Below are 25,023 nucleotides of genomic sequence, written 5' to 3' on the forward strand. Positions count from 1 at the left end.
GAACCAAAGCAAATCATTCGTACTGAACTAATAATGTAAATATGACGGTGTATCACAAAAGATTGATATCAAACTGATCACTTGGTTGCGTTACTTGCTCTTCGAGTGAATCAACAAATGGACAAATAAAAAGCCGAACAACAACAATGCTGTTTATTTTTAGAGAGTCTCAGCTTACATTTCATATTTTCAGTTGTTTCCCTCCACGGCTAAACAAACTCTCTAAATCGGTTTCAATTGCGTACTGATGAACACAACAATGGACACAAAGAGCTTCTTTCAAAGAAAAAACTCTGGTAGATGTTATTTTATATATTATGCTTTGGATGTTGTTCAGTATATCTATGCAAAACAAGAGAAATTTCAATACACAGCAGGATATTCACAGTTGAAACCAGATATTTACACTTTAGGGAGAAAACAAAAACTTTTTTACTGTTAAACATCAATTTAGAGTAAACGTGTTTTGATTTAGATAAAATTCCAGTCTGGTTTTAAACCTCACCACAGCACCGAGACAGCCCTACTGAGAGTTTTTAATGACTGTTGATACAAGGCGTCCTGTGGTTTTAGTTCTTTTAGACTTGTCCTCTGCCTTCGATACGGTTGATCATGACATCCTCCTTTCAAGGCTTGAACATGTAGTTGGTCTTAAAGGCAAAGTACTTTCATGGTTCAAATCATACTTAAATGAGAGGACTTTCTCTGTCTCTATGGGGAATCGTTCTTCCTCCTCTGCACCCCTCTGCTGTGGTGTGTCCCAGGGGTCTGTGTTAAGTCCTACCCTGTTCTCTTTGTATCCGTTACCCCTGGGACAAATTTTCAGAAATCATAATATTTCTTTCCATTGTTATGTGGATGATATCCAAATCTATTTTCCTCTGGATTTGGATCTCCAGTCCCCTCTATTGCCTTTGTTCAACTGCCTGCTGATGTTAGAGACTGGCTACTGCACAACTCTCTCACCCTTAATGAAAACAAAACAGGAATGATCATCTTTGACAGTCACATGCCCTTGAAACAGCTATCGGATACCTCTGGAACAGCTTGCCGATGGATGTCCGTGCGTCGGAATCCATCCAATCCTTTAAATCACATTTAAAAACCCACCTGTTTAAGCCTTCCAAACAACTTAGTTTTTAACTTTTCCCCGGTTCATGCTTGTTGTCACGTCACCCTTTTATAACTGTATTTCTTTTGCTGATAATTGTATTTCCTGCTCCTTTACTGCTGTAACCCCACAAATGTGGCTCGTCTGTGAAGCACTTTGATGTACCTGAGACTTTTAAATGTCAGAATAAAAAGAGGGAGCTTTCATCAAATTTAGGAGCACATATACACTAAGTTTATTGTTAATTAATAAGAAACTCCAGACGATTCCATTCTGAGCTGAAGAAGCTTCTGATTGGTTCGTAGAGTCCATGTGAGTAAACTGGTGGCACAGCTGTGGATGCATATAAGGCAAAACACAGAGCCTGTTTCTGTGACATGGGAACATCAGGAGATGTCAACAAAACACCAGGAACAGAACTGTGGAGCTCCATAAGTGTGGCTCAAGTTTGAATACAATTTGGTGCCATTTACAATTAAGAAATACAGATAGTTTCTCTCTTTACTCTTAAAGTTAACAAATATGTTTTTATATTTATCAATCTAAAAAAAATAAACATTTAGTCTGATTTGATGTTACAATTAAAAAAGTGTTTTTATCTGAAGAGTAAATAAATATGTGGTTTCAACTGTATATTTGATGATTGTCAGCACAAAGAGAGAGAGAGGAGCAGAGAGGGAGAGAGAGGAGCAGAGAGGGAGAGAGAGGAGCAGAGAGGGAGAGAGAGGAGCAGAGAGGGAGAGAGAGGAGCAGAGAGGGAGAGAGAGAGGAGCAGAGAGGGAGAGAGAGAGGAGCAGAGAGGGAGAGAGAGGAGCAGAGAGGGAGAGAGAGGAGCAGAGAGGGAGAGAACTCATCAGAACATGTATCCAGTGTAACTTTTTAGATACCATTTGTTACTTTTCAAATTCTACATTTATTAAGTTCTGCAGCTTGTTTGCACAACAAGGCTGAATAATTATATAAATGTTTCTGAATCTAAATATTGTACTTTGGTAGAATTAAAAAATAAGTGTAGTGCAGGTCTATGATGATTTTTAGTGCTACTATCATCTAGTTTTGTTAAGTCCTCAGTAGTCCTGATTTTGAACTGTTGTAGTCCTGTTTTAATTCCGGATCAGTTCTGGGTCTGGTTGAATTGGGGTTCAGTCCCTGTGTCTTGATACAGCCCTGACTGTGTTCTGCCTTGCTGCTTAATTAAAAAACTAGTTTAAGGTGTCCTGCATATGTGATATTTATTTTTTTCCTACATGAAGTCATTCTTTTTTGAACAAAACTCAAAACAGAGCCTATTAATCTTTCAGTCATTTCTACCCTCACTTCATTTCCTTTTGCTGCTCACCTCTCACACAGTGGCTCTGCTACGCTCCAATCCCTCCATATTGTGGCCAATCACATGCGAGGATATAGGATAATGTCATTGTGTGAAAAACAGAGAGGGTGAGAGAGGCGACAGTCAAGTGGAGCGTGCGTCCGTCCTCTCAGTAAGTGAGTGAGACAGTAGACAGCAGTGAGGAGGGCTGTGCGAATGCAAAAACACATAACTATGCCTGAAACCCGTAAACGAAGCAGCATCTGGCTGCAGTTTAAAGACTGTTTTTGACTCTGTCTTGGTCTCGTCTCGACTTTGTCTCGGTCTTGGTCTCGTCTCGACTTGGTCTTGTCTTGGTCTCAGATTAGGCGGTCTTGACTGCAAGTCTAATCCAACTTAAGCCAGACTGAAGAGTCACAGACTGCTAGAGTGCTTGTTTACTGTGAAGAAAGATGGGATTGAAAGATATTGAAGTCTGCCCGGCATACCCTTCATGAAAAACTGAGCTAGACCGCAACACTCTGCAAATCTTGCCATTTAGAAATCCTGGTAACTCCAAAGTGTTCACAAAGGTCTTTTCTGACTTTTTGTTTTCCCACTGGAACTCAGGAATTATTCTTCATTCACGTTTCAGTTTCTGTAATTGATACGAAATTGACTAAAAGTAATTAAAATATTGTAACTGTTCCAACAGTTACTTGGTTGTGAACATGGCAGTTTAAGCGTGCCCAGGCATGTTAAACCGCCATGCATAAACAGACTGTAGGTGTGCTTACCTGAGAACAGAAGATGCAACGACACACATTTTTCAAGCAGATAAGACATACGAGTGTGTGTATTAGAACTCAGAAAGAAATGCTGTGTCCTTGTGAGTTTAGTCAGTGAGAGATGTGCAGCTCTGATCATTAGAGCTCCCAATACAGAATGTGAAAACAAAGGTTTTCATACTTGATTAATTTTGCATAACCATACCTGAGAAAGAACTAACAGTTTACAAAGTTGCTGCTATTCTCGGTCTGTTTTTACATTTACCCTTCGTATGAAGTTGTATAATTGACTGAATATTGACCTTTTTAACATGTAGTCCAGGCTAAGAGGGAGTAGCACAATGCTACAAAATCAAGGTAGAATGAGGTACATCAGCTGGAGAGAGCAAACTGGTCCTGCTCTATAGGCTTCTTTATCCACGCGCCCAGTCCAGCATTGTGGAAGGCCCTGAAGAGTGTCTGCTTTGCAGAATGATATTCCTTTGCTGCCTGTTTGGCCTCATGATAGCTTCTGGGTCTCACCGTTCTGATTCGCAGCATGGAGGAGAGCTATGGTATAATGGAGACAAGCCTTCACTTAGACAACAGCAACAATGTGCAACAACCAGGAATGACTTTTTAAAAATACATCTTTTTGAAATTTGCCTTTATTGGACAGTGCAGGAAGAGAAAAGAGCTCGCGCGCAGGCTTTCTGGCCAGACCTCCTGCTCACACACTTTCATTATTAATCCGGTCGTTAAGTCTGACGTCATTAGCCGTAACTGGGCCCAAACTCCGCTGCAGGTCACACAATCACTGGGACATCACAGAGAGTTAAAAGCTGTCTAAACTCTTTCATCTGTAATAAAATGATCAGCGTTGCTGCTTTACCAGGTGTAACAATGAAGTTTAACATCCAGGTATCCATGAAAACAGGATTTATTACATTCAGAGTTAGAAGTTAGCAGGAAGTTAGCTCGCTAGCTTCCACCTAAACATGATATAACATGTTCTGACTGAGAGATTTCTGAAACATTAAAACGTACAGCTCTGTTATCACTTCCAAGATAAATGAAGACAGGAAACTAAACAGCAGTGACGTTTGTAGGGTTACTGAAGTTGGGCTAGCTGGTATATAATGATGTGCTACGTGACCACTAGCGCGACAAAGCTATGTTAGCATAGCATAAACAGTAAAGCTGGAGGACTTGATAAAAGTTAACGTGAGGGTTCCTGATGGTTAGAGACAAATGCAATCACATGGCAGGATGCTGTAAACGGACCAAACTTCAGCCAGGAGAACAACTGAGATAATCCATCCACAATACGAGGTTAGTCATTAATATACTGTAGCTACATCGTAATTGTTTAAAAACTGAGCTTTAAAATGATTAGCGATAATAAAAACCGAGAGGCCGACAGTGATCACTGACTGTTTTTAGGGGCTCGTTGAGATTAAATAGAACAAGATAAAAAGCATTAAAACATGTTAAAAACACAACAGCCGTATTAAATGCAGACTACTTTGGGCCCGGAAGCAGGATTCATCACGTCATCACTTAAAGACTGGATAGATACAGTATGCAATCTCACACTACAGTACATGCATTGAAAAATCAGCACTGTGTTACCTTGCAGTGTAGATTCATCCATCGGCTGTAGAGGGGATGTTTGCAAAGCCTGGAGGGTCGACCCAGATCATCTTTCCCAGTGGTGGCATTGATCAGCTCTAAACCCTTGTCCCCCACCGTCCAGTTCACACTGAAGTTTGGAGCTTTTCCTGGCTGACGGGCCTCTGTGTTACTTATTCCTGCATATTGGGCACATTAAACCATTTTAAAAAACATGAATGAGATAGCTGTTTGGCTGTACAAAAGGTCAGAGTTTCAGAGTCGGCTCATTGAAAACACCAATCCAGCCCACCGGACAGTTTTAGAAAAGGTGAGGAAATGTGTGTGTGGTGGAGGTGTGGTCCCTGGCGTAGCTGCAGCGGAGGGGTGGAGTGGTGAGCTCAGGGGGGTGGTACCGGGAGGCAGGGGAGCCACAGGTGGTGGCGATTGTATCATGAGTGTCTTCCTTCTGTGTGTCTATATAGTGACGGCAGAGTCGAGCGGGAGGTTGGCTGGACTGGAACGAGCTGTCACGGTGCATAGGTGTGTGTGTCGCATACTTCACAAGTGGTGCTAAAACCCAGTGTGGGATGTCTGACCCCCATGATGCGTCGCCCACTCAGCCTGTGCAGTTGTTGGCACAGATGCTGGCGGAGTTGGCGACGATGTGCCGGGACCAGGCCGTGGCCCAGCGGGAACATCTGATGAAGCTCCAGGAACATTCAGACCACCAGACCAAGGTCCTGGAGCAACTGGTCAAAAGGTGCTGCGTCGCCGAAGTCGCCGCCTCTGTTAGTGGTGATGCCCAGGATGGGGGACGGTGACGATCCCCAGGTTTTTTTGGAGGCGTTCCGTGCTACAGCGGAACGTGCCAGTGGCTGCGAGCGGAGTGGGCCCACGGCCTGCCGCCAGCCTCGTGGAGCAGCTTCGACGACGTGTGCCGGGCCATGTTGGACCGGATGGGCCTCACCCCGGAAGACCATCGCCGGCGGTTCTGTGCCTGCAAGCTGACTGGCGAGGATCGGCCGTTCGAAGTGGGGTGCTCGACCTAATTAAAGAAAGCTGGGAGGATGGTCCGAGCCCCGCAAAAAGACGAGATTCAGTACGTGTTGGACCTGAGAGGGAAACTCCACACTTTGGGGAGGTTATCACGGAAGAATTTGCTCCAGGCTCAGCAGCGTCAGCAGCGCCTGTATAACAGAGGGGCTAGACTCAGGCAATTTTCACTGGGAGACAAAGTGCTTGTATTACTCCCTTCTTCTAGCTCAAAGTTACTCGCCAAATGGCAAGGTCCCTTTAAGGTCACACGGCGAGTGGGGGACGTTGACTATGAGGTCGCACGAATGGACAGGGGAGGGGCCACGCAGATTTATCACCTCAACCTCCTGAAAGCATGGAGGGAGGCCGAGTCTGCTTCTCTAGTGAGCCTGGTTAAGGAGAGAGATGAGTTGGGGCCAGAGGTGCCAAATTCTATCATTCCCGCCTCCCTCCATTGTGATGACCATCTCACACAGGCCCAGAGAGCGCTGCAACAGCGCTTTGTCGACATGTTCTCCCCCCTGCTCGGCTGAACGTCTCTCATTGAGCATCATTTTGAAACACAGCCTGGCGTGATGGTGCGTTCATGGCCCTACAGGCTCCCTGAACACAAAAGGCAAATCGTTCAGAGGGAATTGGCCGAAACGCTGAAGATGGGAGTAATAGAAGAGTCGCACAGCGCCTGGTGTAGCCCCATCGTTCTCATGGTGAAGAAGGATGAGACCCATCCTTCTTCACCATGAGAATGATGGGGCTACACCAGCATCAAACTGTGACACCTCCTTCAGAACCATATAGACCATATGGTTCTGAAGGAGGTGTCACAGTTTGATGCTTATCCCATGCTCTGGGTCGACGAGCTCCTGGACCGGTTAGGCACGGCCCGTTTTTTCATGACACTGGATTTAACCAAGGGCTACTGGCAGATTCCCTTGTCTGCAGAGTCCAAGGAGAAAACCGCCTTCTCCACTCCGTACGGTTTGTGCCAGTTCATCATGCTTCCATTCGGCTTGTTGGAGCCCCGGCCATCTTTCAGCGCCTCATTGACCGGGTGCTGCGTCCGCACGCTGCGTATGCTGCCACCTACTTGGATGACGTGATCATCCATAGGGACACCTGGGCGGAGCATGTGCAGCGGGTGGCTGCAGTCCTGGAGTCCCTGAGGCAGGCGGGGCTCACGACCAACCCGAAGAAGTGTGCGGTTGGACGGAGGGAGGTTCAGTATTTCGGGTACCACTTGGGGGGCGGGCAGGTTCGTCCACAAGTAGAGACCGGCCCGTGCTCTACATTAGCCGGAAGCTGTCCGAGTGGGAGAGGCGGTACATTACTGTGGAGAAAGAGTGCTTGGCTATCCGGTGGGCGGTTGACTCCCTTCGCTTTATTTCCTGGGGCGCTCATTCACCCTTTGCTCGGACCACACCCCGCTGCAGTGGCTCCACCACATGAAGGATGCCAACGCCCGGATCACCCGGTGGTATCTGGCTTTACAGCCCTTTAAGTTCAAGGTGGTCCATAGGCCAGGGGCGCAGATGGCTGTGGCCGATTTCCTCGGGGGGGGGGGGGGGGGGGGGGGTAGGTTCGGCTGGATGGCTCCCCGGCCTCAGTTGTGCGGTGGGGGTGTGTGGGGGAGGTGTGTGTGTCGCATACTTCACAGTGTGGATTTTAACTTTTAACTGTATTTTTGTACATTTTACTAATTATTCTAATAATAAAGACCCCCACGGCCATGAATGCCATCCACACTACTGGCCCACTTCACATCAGAGTGGGCTGTACATGGCCCATGATGTAAAATGGGTTTGATATCAATGCTGTGTATTGTACACAGGTTCAAAACATGTGAACACATTTTGCCAGCCATTTTCATTACCTCATGGATTATTTTACTAATTAATTGGCAACCTTTCAAATGTTAAAAATTAAAACAAAAATTATATCTCTTGGTTTGGGAATTTTCCATAAAATCTGTGAGCAGGACCTGGTTTCAGATTCTCAGAACAATCAGGTCCGAATGAACAGATCAGAGAAATCAGTGAACTGTGGAAAACTACAGTGCCTCTCACCACTGAGCAGTGGCCTGTTCAGGCTAAAGGACTGTGGCAGCTCTTCAATCTCAGTAATCCGCTGGTACATGGCTCTGGAGAGGTGGTCGGCATGGTACAGGCTGCCCAGGATGATGCTGGAGAAATAGATGGGCTCAGTAAAGTAGCTCAACAAAGAGCCTTGAAATCCGACAACGTTCCACCTGAAGGAACAGAGTAAAATCTTCAGAGAAATTGACAGAAACAAAGAAATAAAGCAGATTAGTATTTCCTGAAAATATAAATCTGATACAGGCACAGAGGGGTCTGCTGCTGTTAGTGTCCTCCTAGATTCAGCCTCTGTACACATCAACAGGATTCCCATTGATCTCTTCCAAAACACTTCAAACTAAAGTGATTCTGCAGAGCTGGTTTTAATATTTAGAACAAATGGATAGTACAAGGCTATAAATATGAAGATGGAGTGTTAAACTTGTGCATTTAGACGACAGCATAGACAATGGCTAGTAGAAATGAGTTCACACCAAAATCTATTTTGCCTATTCGACGACCTGTACAATCAAAATTCTTCTTTGCCACCGCCTTCTTCTTTGCCTTCTCCTCTGCCTTCTCCTCTGCCGCCTTCTTCTTCTCCTCTGCCGCCTTCTTCTTCTCCTCTGCCGCCTTCTTCTTCTCCTCTGCCGCTTCTCCTCCGCCTCCACCGCCTTCTTCTTCTCCTCCACCGCCTTCTTCTTCTCCTCCTCCGCCGCCTTCTTCTTCTCCTCCTCCGCCGCCTTCTTCTTCTCCTCCTCCGCCGCCTTCTTCTTCTCCTCCTCCGCCGCCTTCTTCTCCTCCTCCGCCGCATTCTTCTCCGCCGCCGCCGCCGCCTTCTTCTCTGCCGCCGCCTTCTTCTTCTCCTCCTTCTCCTTCTTGCCATTAGCTCACTCTGAATTAGGAGGAAACCAAATGTGTCCAATGATGATGATGACAGCTGAGCCCATTTCATTTAAGTTTGCCTGGCTAATGTTATCTCACGATGTGGAAGCATAAGATGCTTGTTCATAGTATTCCCAGAGTACTATTATTTATTTAATAAAACATTAAATAAAACCAAGGCTCATGGATGTACTTGGTTATTACATATTGTATCGGCCCAGCCTCTCAGCAGTGCCTTGTATAATTTTCTTTCCAGCCACAAAGGCCACCTTAGAAAGTTAGTAATTAGGGCACATATCATATTGAAGAAGGTAAAAAGGGTTAGTATGTTTATAAATGCTATGTTGAAAATCCCTTGCTCAGCTAAAAATGAACTTCAGAAATTTTTGACAAAACTCTCAAATTTATATGAGGGGGTGGGGAGGGTATAATTTTAATGTTATCTGTATATCTGTGAAGGTTCTCGGTCATGCAGGTCATGGTAGTCTAAGGAGCTTGGAAAGAAAAGCGTCTGGACTTCTTTCAGTTGCTTGAAGACGTTTCACCTCTCATCCGAGAAGCTTCTTCAGTTCTAGAACGAAGCATCTATGTCCACTGTGAACAATCATCTTTGAACAGAGGGCGGGGCTTACGACACCAACTATCTGTCATCTATAATCCAGTTTTGAGATCCTTCCCAGATGCTTTAACTCCCACTCACACCCTGGGCCATCTGACCTCAGGAAATCACATGATAGGGTGGGGCCAGGTTTCACAGTAGGTCCACCCGAAACCTTAGCTGATTGTGACCCACGTCGATTTTCACACCTTGCCTCATGTGATTAGGTAGTCGATCATAAGGGGGTCCATGACCTTCTTGGGGGGACACTCCCATAGGGCTTAAAATCTGGTACTCTCCACCAATTTTTCTTAGAATTTAAGAACTTCTCAGATGAAATGTCTTCAAGAAAACTTAAGTCCAGACGCTTTTGTTTCCAAGCTCCTTAGATTGTTATCTGTACTTTCATACTTTACAAAGATTATATAAAGGGCCCAGGTATAAGAGCTTTTATGCCCTTATACCTGGCCATAAAAGCCCCCAGGAAAGGACAACATGTGATGTTGCTAATCACCATGTGAGCATGTAACAAACAAAACAGACACCTTGCAATCTTGTCGCTGCAAGACATGGTAAGCAGCCTTTCTCCGTGAAGAACACCGTCCCATGTCTTGATGGTGTTACTGGAGTGCACAGGTATGGTTCCCTCACCAGACTCAATTTTAGTGCGCAGCTGCCCACGGGCCTTTCTGTTGGGATGTCCATCTCCCTGATCTGACACAGGTAAAAAATCACTGACGACATAACAGTAACCTACATATTTTCAGGCAAACAAATATTGTTTCATCACTATGAATCTCTATTTGTAACGATCATAATAATCCACTTACCGTCCACTCCGCCTTCATGAGGTGAAAAGATGCGAGCATCACCACAGGGGGAGGTGCTGATATACAGGTGGAATTGGACATTTTCCTTTACTCTGAAGCCTTGACTGTTATCGCACCGCATAAAAATGGATTTCTGATGTTCTTCTTCACTGTTACTAAAACAGAAATGCAGACAAAAGACTGGTAGGCTAGCAGTGCTTTCTGAAATGTTCAGAACGGCTGGTTGACAGTAATTGCTCATTTGTTAAAACACTAGAGGGGTGTGAAAAAGTGTTTGCCTCCTTCCTGATTTAATATTTTTTCCATTTCTATTACACTTAAATGTTTCAGATGATCAAACAAATATAAACATTAGAAAGAGATAACACTAGTAAACAAGGTCAAAACAAAGTTTTGACCTTGTTTACTAGTGTTTACTAGTGTTACTAGTGTTACTAGTGTTACTAGTGTTATCTCAAACCGGTTGAGATGCTGTGGCATGACCTTAAACAGGTGGTTAATAGTCGAAAACCCTCGAATGTGGCTGAAATACAACAATTATGGAAAGTGGGCCAAAATTCCTCTGCAGTGCTGTAAAAGAGTTATTGCTAGTTATTGCAAATGCTTGACTGCAGTTGTTGCTGCTAAGGGTGGCCCAAAGAGCTATTTGGTTTCGGGGCCATCGCCAATCACTTTTTCCACACATGGCCATGTAGGTTTGGATTTTTTCCTCCTTAATAATAGACACGTTTACTTGTGTTTTCTTTGTCTAATATTTATATTTTTGTTTAATGATCTGAAACATTTAGGTATGACAAACATACAGAAAATAGGAAATCAGCAAGGACCCAAACACTTTTTCACACCACTGTAGAAACAGTCAACAGACCAACTGTATTTAGTTCTTTTGATTCAGTAAGTAAGGGTAAAGACTGCTTTGGTAGACTCAGTTCTATGTACAGTGTTTGTAGGGAGCACTTTGAAAGTAGGTGGGAGGCTTTTACCTGAGGAAGTACTCCAGCTGGGAGTACAGGAACCTAATGAGAGACCGACGAGCTACAATCTCTGCATGGCAGTCATTGAGGGCCAAACCTCGGTTACTCATGTATTCACGACCGATGCACTTTGTCCCTGTGGATACGCAGATGACCTGAGCCTCCTTCACATCTGCACCTGGATGGGTAAAACATTGCACTGGTTCATAAGGTCCCTAACATCTTGTCACTTCAGCCGAATCAATTTGACCGCTTCAACTTCAGCATATTTTATTATCCAGAAAATTTAAAATGAATAGTGTCTGGAACAGTTTTTCTTCAAGGAAAGATGTCCTGCTGAGAAACCACTCTCAGAGTAACCAGGCTACCACGTGCCTGCTTATGTGGCTTCAACTGAAAATCTCCCTGTTTCTTTTATCTTTCCACATATCTTATCTTCCAATCTGCATAATAAGGATACCTGTCCAAACATGGCCCTGTCTCCCTCCTCTTACCCCAGCCAATTGCTGCATATGGCTGCCCGTACCTGAGCCTTGTTCCACCAGAGGTTACTTCCTGTTAAAAGCTGTTTTACCTTCCTACTGTCACCAAATGCTTGTTTATAGGAGACCAGTAAGCTCCAGTATGAAGAGTTGGACAGCATCAGGCCCTGACATGATTCATGCCGGCTGAAGGAGCTGCCTGGACTCCACAAGCGTCTGGCAGCACAAACCAGCTGATCTGGAACCACATAACTACTGACCATTTTCTCCTGACCCATTGTCCGCAACAGAATGCCAATTTTCCTTCCTGAAAGATTCAGCCTATTCATGAGCCCATCAGTACAAAATGAAGCTGAACTCCCAGGATCTAGAAAAGCAAAGGTTATCAGTGACTGATTACCTTTCTTGGACTTCACTCTAACTGGTATCATGGACAGAGCACTATTTTGCTCACCAGCCCCAGTAACACCACTGCTTTGCACAGCACACGAAGGACCTTCATCTGGTAGTTCTCTCCCTCCTATAGTTTGCATTGAAACGCTTTCCCTCTGCTTGGAGTGGATATGTAAGAGTGTGGGATGTTTCTGATTACAGACTTTACACAAGAGACGTTTCCTGCAGTCCTTGCTTCTGTGCCCAATGCGCAGACAACCAAAACACACCATTCTCTTTCAAAAAAGATAATCTTTCACAGTGCAACTTTCTTTCAAATGAAGGACACAAATCCAACATATGCCCTGCTCCACAAAACAAGCAAGCCTTGGTCACAACTGAACCACTCAAACGCCTCAACACTGGCTCAATCTTCCCTTCCACCTTGGCCACCGTAGTAGCAAAACTACTCCTCTTAGCCGTAGGGTAAAACTGAGACTTACCATTCCTCGCCTCTTTTCTGATGTCTGTTGGAGGATCCTTTATGTCTCCAAACAATGGGTCACTTGCGATCTTCACTTGCCTTTCGACAAACTCAACAACATCGCTAAAAACCACTTTACGTTGAAACCTCTCCTGCAGATTGCACACAACATTCCTCCATTTATCCCTGAGCTTATAAGGCAACTTTTTTATAACTGCTTGCATATTAGCAGAGACATCCAACTCATGCAAGGACTCAACGTCTCCCATTGCATTGCAACATTGCCTTAATAAACACCCATATTCCTGCAAAGCCTTCACGTCATCAGATTGTATAGGAGGCCATTTACTGACCCTTTCAATGTAGGCAGCAGCAATTCTCAGCGAATTGCCAAAGTTCTCCTGGAGCAAAGATTTAGCTTTAGCATATCCATACTCAGCAGTGCACCAATACAGTGAGTCCATTTAAACCAACGCACTTAATCAAAAAAGGAGCAACTCATATGGCTCCTATACCCCCAAAGGAGGTGGAGAATGAACGAGCTAAGATCCTGTGGGACAGATAGAGCTTTCTTGCTGCCACTCGTCCTGTCAAACCGGCAGCTTGCAGTTTTCTCTTCACAGCTGAAATTGAGACTTTCTCACTACGACCACTATTGAGCTGCTTGAAGCTGTTGTCCTGTGAGCCGCCATCACACAGCTCTTAACTTTCAGAAACTTTTCCTCTGAGTCAGTCGTGTCTTTGGGTCTGCAGACCTCCTGCTGTCACAGTTTCTGAGCCTTTGATGCTGAAGGAAACTGGACTCACTGACACCTTGACTTTCTTTGCAGATCTACATTTATAAGTGTTATGATGGTCTGTCTCTCTTCCATTGGTTTTTCTCACCATGTTTGTAGCAACACATTACTTTCTGCAGTACAATACTGTTCAGCTGATGCTCACGAGGGTACATCAGTGTGTCCCAGCACTGCTTTTATGCAGACAGAGGGGGAAGTAATCCAGAAAAGTTGGAACAGCTGTGGGAATTAGTAGCAGCAGCTTTCAAGGCTTGATCAACCTGCATTGCTGCAGAACAAGTTACACTGAACTGGACTTCCAATGATGGACTAAATTCGTCACTCACCTTTGTTTGGTGCGTGTTTATATATCACTAATGTATTTAATCATTAACAATCCTTTAGTTTACCATATTTCCAGTCTCTCTCTCTCTGCTGTCTTCTCTTTACTCTCACCTCAAACATGATGGATGACTGTCCCTCCATGAACATGGTTCTACCAGATGTTTCTTCCACTTAAAAGATAGATTTTCCTTCCCACTCATGCTTGCTCACATGAGCCATCTTTTGTTGTGAAGTAGTGCTTTCACTGAACTGAAACTTATCAACTTGGTAGATTAGTGTTTTCTATTTATAACCTTTACTCAATTTTGATGTAACATCGTCCATAATCTCTTCACTAGTACATTTCTGATCATGACATGACCTCGAACAATTAGCCGGCCCAAGTTATGATAAATCGGATTTGCACTGGTTCTTGAAGAGCACTGCAATGCACAATGAGCAGCATGATTTAAACTTGGAACTTTTAATTACTTTAGTTGAAACACCTCCACACAATAATCAAGCTGTAACTAACCTAATGTATTCAAAATATTTGGTGTCATTTATTTTGGAACTTTTCCCACCGCTGACAGAGCTCTACCCATTTTACTCACAAGATTATCAAGTTGTGTAGCCCATGTGCATAAGCTGTAAAGCAGATATAGACCATCAAACATTATACCAGTCTATTGTTGTTGGACCTCGTTCTGAAGCATGATCATGCACCATGTTTGGTTTCACTCGTGTCTTCTCACTGTTGAGACTGTCAGAGACTGCTGATTAATTGTGTATATATTTATTTACATTTATATTTCTTCATACATTCTTATATAGTTCTATATTGTGTATTGTGTATTTTGTATTTTGTTGTACAGTTATTTTATTTTCAACTTTAATTTATATATTTATCTTTATCTTATTCTTCCCAGTTAAATTTACCCTTCATTCTAATTTGTGTTGTACAGTTATTTCATTTTTAACCTTAATTTATATTTTATTCCTTCCTAGTTAAATTTACCCTTTTTAATTTTTCATATTTATTTCCTATCTTATTCATAGCCTTTTCCTTTTTTGTTCTCTTTAGGTCACGAGCAGTTGTCCAAGCATTTCACTACATATCGTACTGTGTATGACTGTGTACGTGACAAATAAAATTTGAATTTGATTTGATTTTGATTTTTAATTTTTAAACATTTAATTCTATATAGTCCCACACGGGGGGAATTTCTAGTCCTCTGCATTTAACCCATTCACTTAGTGGGCAGCTACCAATCCAGCACCTGGGGAGCTGTGTGTAGAGATGGAACCTCAGGGTAACCGCTCAGTGGATTCAAACCCCCGACCCCCTTCTGATCATGGGCCGACCACTCTACCTACTGAGCTATCCCTGCCCCAGCTGGTTTAAAGTAGTTCCTGAGTTCAAATTGGTTGATTTGATTAACAGCAGTTGCTTGACCTCCAACCGACGGCCACTTTGCCCCTGAACTAATGGTTCAGCTGATACTGTGATTTAGATGCATTAAGATCAATGCCAGGCCACCAGATGTTGACATGCTAGGAGTAAGGGTTACCTTAGCTAATGTAAATGTATTATTTTCATACCTCCTCTCAATGCCTCCCCCTATTGTACCTGTGTCCCCCTCCCACATGTGCAGTTACAGTGCAGCCCAGAAGAAACAGAATATTAAGTATCCCAATAGTCTGGTCTTTGTAAGAAGTGTAAAAGTTTATCAGTAATTGAATTTGCCTAATTTACATATTTGATTCTAAGCTGTAGTTATAGTAAGATTGATCTTTCTGCATTAAGCCAGCTTTACATGTAGTACTAGTAAGGCTTTCATTCAAACTAATACTTCACTATTTGACTTGTGAATAAACAGATTATAAAGAGAGACGCATCCATCCCACCTTGGATCCATCCCACAACTGTATTAAACCCCCCAAAATATGACTATCCAGAGTTGGGACCAGGAAGCAGAGTCGCAGTCTTACACGCCTCTCTGCAGCTTCTCTCCTCCTGCTACCCCCCAAACCCATCTCCACAGAGACTGTGTCAGCTCCCAAACAGACAAAAAACAAACTAAAAACCAGCAACAAACAACTTAAACATTGAATTCAAAATCCTGCTCCTCACATACAAGGTCTTAAATAATCAGGCCCATCTTATCTTAATGACCTTGTAGTACCATATCACCCTATTAGAGCACTTCGCTCTCGCTCTGCAGGCCTACTTGTTGTTCCTAGAGTATTTAAAAGTAGAATGGGAGGCAGAGCCTTCAGTTTTCAGGCCCCTCTTCTGTGGAACCAGCTTCCAGTTTGGATTCAGGAGACAGACACTATCTCTACTTTCAAGATTAGGCTTCAAACTTCCCTTTTTGCTAAAGCATATAGTTAGGGCTGGACCAGGTGACCCTGAATCCTCCCTTAGTTATGCTGCAATAGGTGTAGGCTGCTGGGGATTCCCATGATGCACTGGGAGTTTCTTCTTCAGTCACTATGTGTTAATAGGCCTCTCTGCATTTTCCTTCCCACTGTCACCAAAGTGCTTGCTCACAGGGGGTCATATGATTGTTGGGTTTTTCTCTGTATGTATTGTAGGGTCTACCTTACAGTATAAAGCACCTTGAGGCGACTGTTGTTGTGATTTGGTGCTGTATAAATAAAAGTCATTTGAATTGAGTTGAACAAGTACGCGTACCTCACTATAGATCTCCTGCAGATTTGGTTGGGGGTTGGTGGCATGAGCCTTATGTACACATTTAAACTCTCGGAGCAGCTGGGATCAGACTAGCAACCTTCTAATTAGGAGATGACCTGGGCTACAAGAATACCTGCTGTCATGACAACACCTGCCAAGACTTTCCGTTGAGCATGTGGAGCCCTGAAGTTATCCGTCAGTTTGCTGAACTTATCAATAACTAGATGAGAGACTGCATCTGCCAGGACCTGAGGAGTGACACATAAGTGCAACAGTGAAATTATGTGAAATAAGACATAACAAATATCCAACCAACAATTTTAGAGAAGCAACTGTTATTCAATTGTATTTAACAAACATTAGCAAAAGAAAATGTTAGTGAAGGAGGATAAGAAGTTACTTAAAGCAGCTTAAATCCATATTTCAGTATATCATTCCTTATTTCATTAAGGAATGCTGCATAACTGTGAAAGCCAAGCAGGGATGTGAGTAGCTTCAAAAAACACCCAAATCCTTTAATTCAACAAATGACTTGGAAAGGCTGGTATAACAAATTGCAGTGTTTGAATAGCACACAGAGGGTTAACATAGTAGCTTTGTTGTAATATAGGAATTGGAAGCATGTTTATATAGCTTCTCAGCATCATGAAAGTCATCTCCTAAAGCTATCATCTTCAATCAGCCTTAGACAGCGTGGTCCATGATCAATACAGCCCTGCCTCATTCAACTCAGGCTGTAGTCCAAAAGAAATCCTCACTCCTGATTTCTTTTTCTTATATTTGTCACTTACATGGTTCAGGTAATCACTTTAAATCCCCCTCATCAGAACAGGAATGGATTTGTTGCACAATCACATCCGTATTCTCCAAAAGTTGATTTCAGTGGGAGAAACGTTTTGTCATCATCAGGTGACGTCTTCAGTCTCAGCTGACTGCAGGTTCCAATCTTATAAACAGGACATTTGCATAATGACTGAAACCAGCCCACTGAAGGAACAATGGGCTGGGAGGTCAGTTCCTTAATCTTAATTATGCAAATTCTCATGACCATTGATCAACAACCACTGATCAATAACCATGAGTCCCATTCACAGAGAGGTGGGGAATGGCTGCAATCACAGCATTGTAAGATGGTGACAGATGTACCCTTAGGCCCCTCCTCGATTCAGAGATGGTCTTTCTCTTTTCACGTAAATGGACTCCTTGACTCCGCCCTCAAACCAGCGTTCCTCCCTGTCCAGGATGTTACATCCTCATCATTGAAAGAGTGTCCACTGGCCTGTAGGTGTAGATAGACTGCAGAGTCCTGGCCTGACGAGGTGGCTCTGCTGTGTTGTAGCCAGAGGTTGTTTGGTTTCCCTGATGCATAAATCCTGGCAATCCTCCTATGGCGTGATCTTTGTGCCACTATTTTGAGCGCACGTAAAAAAAAGTTTGCAGGTGCAAGTGTTGCATTTTGAGGAGAAATTTATTTTGAGCGAAGAAAAGCTGAATTTGAGTGAACAAAATTCATTGCTGCGTGCAAAACATGTATTTCAGTGTTTGCTATTATCCACACACACAACAGCAGCCCCTCTCGCTCAGTTTTTGCATTTGCGCTCGATCACAATGTGTTGCTCACGCTCTCAACATTTCTGCCCGTGCCTTCAACTCTTTCTCTACACCGTTATATTTGTGCCACAAAACCAGCCAATCACAGACTTGGATGCAAAAAAACCTGATTGGCTGTTCTGGTCTCCAATCAGCTCGAAATGACAAAATGCAATATCACAGAATGCATTTGTTAGAGTTTGTATTGTTGATTGTCATTTATGCTTAGAAATATTTAACCATAGATGCTTAGAGGTGTATAATCAATTGTGTAGTGATAAGTTGTGTGATCTTTAACAGGCTACAGAGGCTTGGTGTGCATTCCACACTAGAATGCACACCTACATCCTGGGAGCACGGGAAGAGGTCGCATCTTGTTTTAATTGTTTTATGGTAGGATTAACGTAGCTACGTCTGTTCTAGTCTAAGTGCTTTTCTGTTTAGATGAACTGCTGGACTTCCTCACCGGGGGGGGTCTAGTCTACCCTCTTCCTGACCAAGGATGTTTGACCCTTTGATCAGCAACACACACACACACACACACACACACACACACACACACACACACACACACACACACACACACACACACACACACACACACACACACAGGCAAGGTACTCTTTGTTTGTATGTAGACGTCGGTATGTTAATGAACCTATGCATATTCATGTAACCTCAATAAAAGGACAGTGTTACGGGAGGACGGACGAGAGCTGGGGTCAAGCGAAGGAACGGCGTTTGTCTGGTTCTCTCCCGTGCACGAGTACCATGAAGAAGTTTGCCTACTTGCGTCTTGCTTGCAGTGTAATTATATTGTCTTCAACGTTCCAGCAGATGGGTTCAAGCTACAAACCTATCAGCATTTCATGCAAAACTCAAACGAGGCAGTGGCGGAGGAACACAGAGGGGCGGAGTTTGAAATGTTACTCTTTCTGGGTCACAAAATAAACTTTTAAGATATTTTCATGCGAGAATGTTTCTGTGTAAACTTCAAATATCTGCTCGATTCATCAAGACATCACATATTTGCAAAAGTGCTCTAACGTTTTCGGAGATGCCCGTTACCCACCAGCTGACCGGGTGGTCACTCGGGTTAAACATAATATAAAAGGCTGAACTGACAAAAAAATCACCGACTACACCACCAGGTATTACAGGAAAAACCATAAAGCCTTTGAACTAAAACAAACACTGTTGTGACAGTGATGTACACTGTCTTGTTGGTATGATTTGTATCACCTTCATGTTTCCCTCTCACCACGTATCCAAACCGATATCATGAGCAGCAGCTTTTACAGCAATTTTTTTTTATGTGCACTCAGAATAGTGGCACAAAAATAACGCCATATCCTCCTGGCACTTAACAGCGTACACTATGTTACTCTGCAAATGTACTGTTTATAAGGCTGGGGAAACCTGCAGTCAGCTGAGACTGAAGAAGTCACCTGGATGAGTGACGAAACGTTTCTCCTGGATGACTGAGCATGCATCAAGACACATCCGTGTTCCACTTTTCCATCGTTTCTGGTTAAAGAAAGGGGCTCTTACAGAGTTCAAGAACTCTCAAAATAGAGCATCGCTGAAGTTCATCAGAAACCCCGGCCAGCAAATTAGATAAAGGATTTAAACATGAGCTAAGATCAAATGCAGAGTTACTCTTCTATGTAGTTACGGTCAGCTAAGCACCTCGAAGAAACTGTTGTTGTGATTTGGTGCTATTTAAATAAAATTGAATTGAACAGTCTTTGCTGGTCCCAATGCACAGACATGCATAATTCTGGCCCTGTGTATTAAAAGAAATCCAAAATAAATACAAACTTGTTTTTTAAAGTTATTAAAGATGCTGTATAATCATCTCACCCTCACCAATGATGATCTGAAACATGTGTGACAAATATGCTGTCATCAGGAAGAGGCCACACATACGTCAGTCTGTCAGTGAGTCAGACGGAGGGACAGACTGATTTCTTCCATGCTCACCTGTGGCTGGTGAAGCTGCAGTCCCTCTCTGGGTATTGGCTGTCGTGATGGTGTCTGGTCCAGCTGTATCTTAAAGAGAGCAGACAGAGCAGCTTGGGCAGCCCGAGTCTTGGCCAGCTTCTTATTGCGCCCAGAACCCAGGAAATTCTCAGAGTCTACCGTCACCGACATGACAAAGTTCTTGGCATGACTCTCCCCGCTTTCTGACACAAAGTCATACTTGAGGCCTGGCCGCACCTCATTGAGAAACATGACAGGATTCTTGCCGGCTGTTAGGGAGATGAAGGCGGAGGGTGCTGGAGGTATGGGAGACTGTGCCAGGTTTGGGACAGGAGAGGATGGCAATGGGTACTCTATTCCCAGTGAACTGAAGAAACTGGTATTGGAACCAAGGTAAAAAGTGTCTTCTGTAGGGTTGAATGTCTCCGATGCACTAAAGAGCATATCTGGAATGGCATGGTCCGAGGTGAAGTCCGTGTGAGCAGACAGGGTCCGGCCCATGGCAGCATGTGCTTCTGATGCATTAGGAAACTGGACGAAGGAGCACAGTGCCTTTTCTGCTGCACTCAGCTTAGCCTTCTTCTTGGTAGGACCCAGACCTTCAAAAACCTGCCCATTGACCTCCACGGTCATCTCAAAGACTGGTGCATGGACCGGCCCAGTCTGAGAGAGGAGCTTATACTGCAACCCTGGCTTGATCTCGTTCAGCTGCATAAGAGCATTTTTGGGCGGTATGGGCCGAGGGACTTTCTTACGCTTCCTGGGCCTGTACCTGGAATTGGTATGTCCATTATTGCCTTCTTCTAAGGGACGTTTCCGCCCATGCCTCGCATTCCCACTGGGGAGTTGAACAGCCTCAGCTGCAATTCCCTCTTTGGAGACGTGGTTGTCCCGGTTCTGATTTTCCTTAACGCTGCATGAACCTGCAGTGCCCAGAAAGAGTAACTCACTATGCCTTTGTTGAAGGATCTTGTAAATGGAAAATTTAGAGATTGCTTTATCTTGTGGATGTAGATCGTTAACATTTAATACTTTCCTTAACATGGAAAGCTTAATATGTATCTCATTATACATTACTCACTATGTATCTTTCCTGAAGTCTTTCTCGAAATGATTTTATATTTTGGGAATACAGTAAAAGGAGCTTGGAAAGAAAGTGACTTTAAGTTTTGTGAAGACATTTCACCGCTCATCCAAGAGGCCTTTCTAAAACCCAATGGTGGAGAGTCATTGGTGTTTAAACCCTCGTGGGGGTTGTCCCTACACTGCTTCGACCTGGATGACTGAAAACCTACATAAACAGTCTGGGGGCACACATCACAAGGCCCGGTCAACAAAGCCAAACTTGGTGCCAATTTTCATTTATAACATCCTCACGCAACAGCTTAATAGGTTACTCTGTCCAGTGTTACGTACAGAAAACATTCCTATAAAATGCAGGATTCACCTTATATATATGTAGCAAAGGTTTTAAGGAAATGTGGTTACCAGAGATTAGAGTCAGCAGCATCTGAACAAATGTGGAGTAAACCCATAATCTCCCCTTCTGTTTTCAGACTATTATGCTTAAAATGTTATCTTATTTAACAGAAATTGTATTCTAATTACTTTGTAAATTCTGGATATTTGGCCAAAAATATCCTGGAAGCGACGCTGGAGGAACACTGGGCTTACACAGGACAGGGACAGGATTACTGCTGTCTAACACGAATAATAAAGTGTGTACTGTACTACTTCTGGAACGTAACTCTTAGGGGTCTTTAGAGGGAACTTCTTTAAGAGCAAGGGAACAAGCATAATCTGCCATCAAATCAGACTGAAGTCTCATAGTAGATCAATCCTAAAAAAAAGCTAAAGATGATACATGTTCAAGGACCATCCTATGTGAATATGTGGGATATTTAAATAATAATTGTGTTTCCTCATAAAATACCTGGACATATATTATGTATTATTCATTTATTTTTAAATTTCAAATGAAGACTTTATCTTTAGCAGGATTTGAAACAAAGACATTAGTGACTCACTCATGCTTTCTACTTTGTGTCCTCCAATGATGAGCAGCCCTTCACCTGCAGGAAACATGCAAAGTTGAGTCAGATATGTTACAGGTGTTGACCATTTCTAATAAAAAATGTAAATATTGGATTTGGTGGAAGAGACTCTGTTTTTTGTTTTTTTTCCAGCACTGTTATATTCATATCGTCTAGAGTCGGGGTTGTCAGCAGAACTTCAGACCAAACTCAAGCAGCAGTGCAGAGGTGGGCGGAGTCAGAGAAGAGGGGTTGTATCAACTCCTCCTCATCAAGGAGATCATCTTTTGTGGTTTTGGCCCAACAAACACAGTCCTTGTACTGTTTACTTTCTGAATACCATAGACTAAATTTAATATACCCACATGGGGTAAAAGATTCTAAATCGCTGTGCCAGCTGAACTCTGAACTCATGTGAAGATTAAGAGCCCTCCAGTTCTGCAGACAGTGAAAATATTAGCAGCTGTTGCACAATGAATGAATGAATCTCTGAAACTATGGGCTTGAACACGAAGAGTGTCACACTGAGCCAAATCGGTTGACCATACATACTGTATATGGGGAGCCAGAAGCACCACATCCATGTACCATAGATGCCAAAATTGTTATTGCACCTTGTCATTAACTTGACTTTATCCACAAGACCTCACAGAATGGATACAAATACCTATGGTTTCATGAAGCTGCTGATCAGCACCATAGTAACATTCTGCATTCTAGTTAATATCATAAAGGTGATGAACAGTTTGAACATTATCCTGAGAATGTTTAGTGGATGTGATGCCCCAGTGTTTAATCAAGCCAAACTTGACCTGCCTCGTGGGATCTGTGGGAGCTCCAGCACTGGTGTGTAAAAATACAGTGTAGTTAGTAATTCAAATCATTTAAGCCACTCCAGAATCTGCTTGTATTTCATGTCATGTGTGATGTCAAAGAACATCCAAAGAATTTTAAAGCTATGGGATAGAAATAAAATAGCCAAAGTAATTCTGAGGTATGTGCTTCTGCAATAAACACATTTTCCCTCAATCTTCAGTCTTCAGCTCAAGTTCCTTGCTGCCATTTTTCTTTATGTTGGGAGCTTTTATCTGTAAAGCCACTCCACTGAATGAGTCCCCAGAGCATTGCTGAATTTCACCAGCACAGAGGCCGTTCGATTGACTGTCTCTTACTGTATTGGAAAATGTCTGTCTTTGAGCCGGGTCTGTCACAACCCAGCTCAAAGGAAGTGACAAGCAAGTGGGAGACCACACACAGGCTTTTAAAGGCTGTACGATATATTTAATGAAAATAAGGTGAAGAAACTGAAACACAATTGAAATGATATAACAGCCATAACTGAAGCCTCAAATAAACACGATGGATGGAGACAGCCGCCCATGGTTCAGTCAAGATGTCTTTATATACTGGGACTGGCCTTCTCAGGTGTGCTGCATCTATAATTGGGTCAGCTCCACCTACCTGCAAGAAACAGGTAACAGAAAAAGCAAAACAAAAGGCCAGCCCACTGGCTGTCACACTCCCCCCATAGAATAGAGTTTCACCCTGAGGCGACAAACACAATCATGTACATTATGAATTTGCAGCTAGAAGAACGTGTAGAGATTAATGTCCAACATATGTACACCCACGCAACACCTTTCTGCATGCTCAAAGTCCTTCCATCTTCAGCACATTTCCAACCTCAGCAACCTTGGTACCTAGGAGCAATTTAAGAGGAAGGAAAACGATACTGGAGAGGACATACTTCAAAGCATATGAGGAGTGAAGCTGCTGGTTACAAAGGGGCACGGGACAAAGCATCTGCCAAGACATTATCTTTGCCCTTAATGTGCTGGATGTCCAAAGTGTAAGGCTGCAAAAAGAGAGCCAATGCATGAGCCTCTGATTTGGGTTCTGCAATGAGTTCAAGAAAGTGAGAGGGTTATGGTCAGAAGATACCTCAATTGGCCGAGCAGAATCCAAATATACTCTGAAATGCTGCAAGGCCAAAACTAATGCCAAAGCTTCCTTTTCAATGACCGAATAATTCAGCTGATGGGAGTTGAACTTCTTGGAATGCCAGGTTGATAGTCAGATTTCCCCAAACTAGTCGTTCAAACAGAGTGCGAATACGATCCAGATGATCCTCCCAGGTGCTACTATATACCACCACGTCATCTAGGTAAACAGCACAGCCTTTCAGCCCATTAACAACCATATTTATGAGTCGCTGAAATGTAGCTGGAGCATTGCGTAAACCAAAACCCATGACTGTATATGAATAAAGACCGGATGGCGTGATGAAAGCAGATATTTCCTGAGCTCTGGGAGTCAGTGGCACCTGCCACAAACTTGCTCACATATTCTGCTGCACCAACTTGGTCAATACAGTCGTCAATATGAGGCAAAGGATAGGAATCGGGTTTGGTCACTGCATTTACTTTACGAAAGTCTGTGCAACAACGTGGTGATTTATCAGCTTTTTCAACCAACAAACATGGGGAAGCTCAGCTTGATGACGACGGCACTGCAGTGTTGTTTTCCAACATGTACTGAACTTCCTGCTCAATTATTTTCCCCTTTTCCTCAGAGACTCTGTAGAACCTCTGCCGGATTGGTTTTGCATCACCCACATCAATATCATGCTCTATCGAAGTTGTTTTAGAAGGTGTGGATACCTTTTAATAAAGGTATGAACGAATGCTGAGAACTCCAATCTTCAGTTTTTGTGTGTACAGGTGGACATCACATTTTTAATTATAGTTATAATTATAGCTTGTCCTGTAAAGAGGCTCTTTAGCATGGTCATCAGCAGCTGGGAACATCAGCTCAAGCCTCCCTCAGAGCGTTTCCACTGCATCATCTGTAAACTTGTTATTGAAATAATCACTGACTAATCGAGTAACTGAAGAAAAATTAGGCAGATGATTGGATTAGAAGTACTCAAAGGAGTAAGAAGCTTTACAAGTGATCAGTAGAGCACTTATTAGTGTTTAATAGTGTGCCATTAATAATACAAAAATGTTACTGCTAGTTTGATTAAAAGCCTTACAGTAGCATTGACTGCAATCTACAGTCTAGTGACATCTAGTGGTGAGATTTTGCACACTGTATGTCTGTATGTC

The 25,023-nt window shown here is 43.3% G+C and overlaps 1 protein-coding gene across 1 annotated transcript; it reads right to left on the minus strand.

The window, feature by feature from the left end:
- Positions 1 to 132: 132 nt before the first annotated feature.
- LOC113015867 (double-stranded RNA-specific editase 1) lies at positions 133 to 20,800 on the minus strand. Its single transcript, XM_026158224.2, has 8 exons — positions 19,884 to 20,800; positions 16,444 to 16,558; positions 11,184 to 11,352; positions 10,201 to 10,355; positions 9,916 to 10,084; positions 7,879 to 8,060; positions 4,799 to 4,977; positions 133 to 3,736 (listed from the first exon to the last, which is right to left on the minus strand). The coding sequence occupies exons 1-8, from the start codon at positions 20,595 to 20,597 to the stop codon at positions 3,560 to 3,562; spliced, it is 1,860 nt and encodes a 619-aa protein (XP_026014009.2). The 5' UTR covers positions 20,598 to 20,800; the 3' UTR covers positions 133 to 3,559.
- Between the last annotated feature and the right edge of the window lie 4,223 nt (positions 20,801 to 25,023).

Source organism: Astatotilapia calliptera, chromosome 23, assembly GCF_964374335.1.
Source record: "Astatotilapia calliptera chromosome 23, fAstCal68.1, whole genome shotgun sequence".
Lineage (NCBI taxonomy): Eukaryota > Metazoa > Chordata > Actinopteri > Cichliformes > Cichlidae > Astatotilapia > Astatotilapia calliptera.

Bases quoted from the DNA above. Each gene is read 5' to 3' on its own strand.
- LOC113015867 (XM_026158224.2), bottom strand. From the start codon at position 20,597: ATGCAGCTGAACGAGATCAAGCCAGGGTTGCAGTATAAGCTCCTCTCT. The intron at 8,061-9,915 runs GTGTCTGTTTTG...CTGTTCCTTCAG, and splicing joins TGCAGCGACAAGATTGCAAG to GTGGAACGTTGTCGGATTTC. The intron at 3,737-4,798 runs GTAACACAGTGC...ATTATACCATAG, and splicing joins GGATGAATCTACACTGCAAG to CTCTCCTCCATGCTGCGAAT.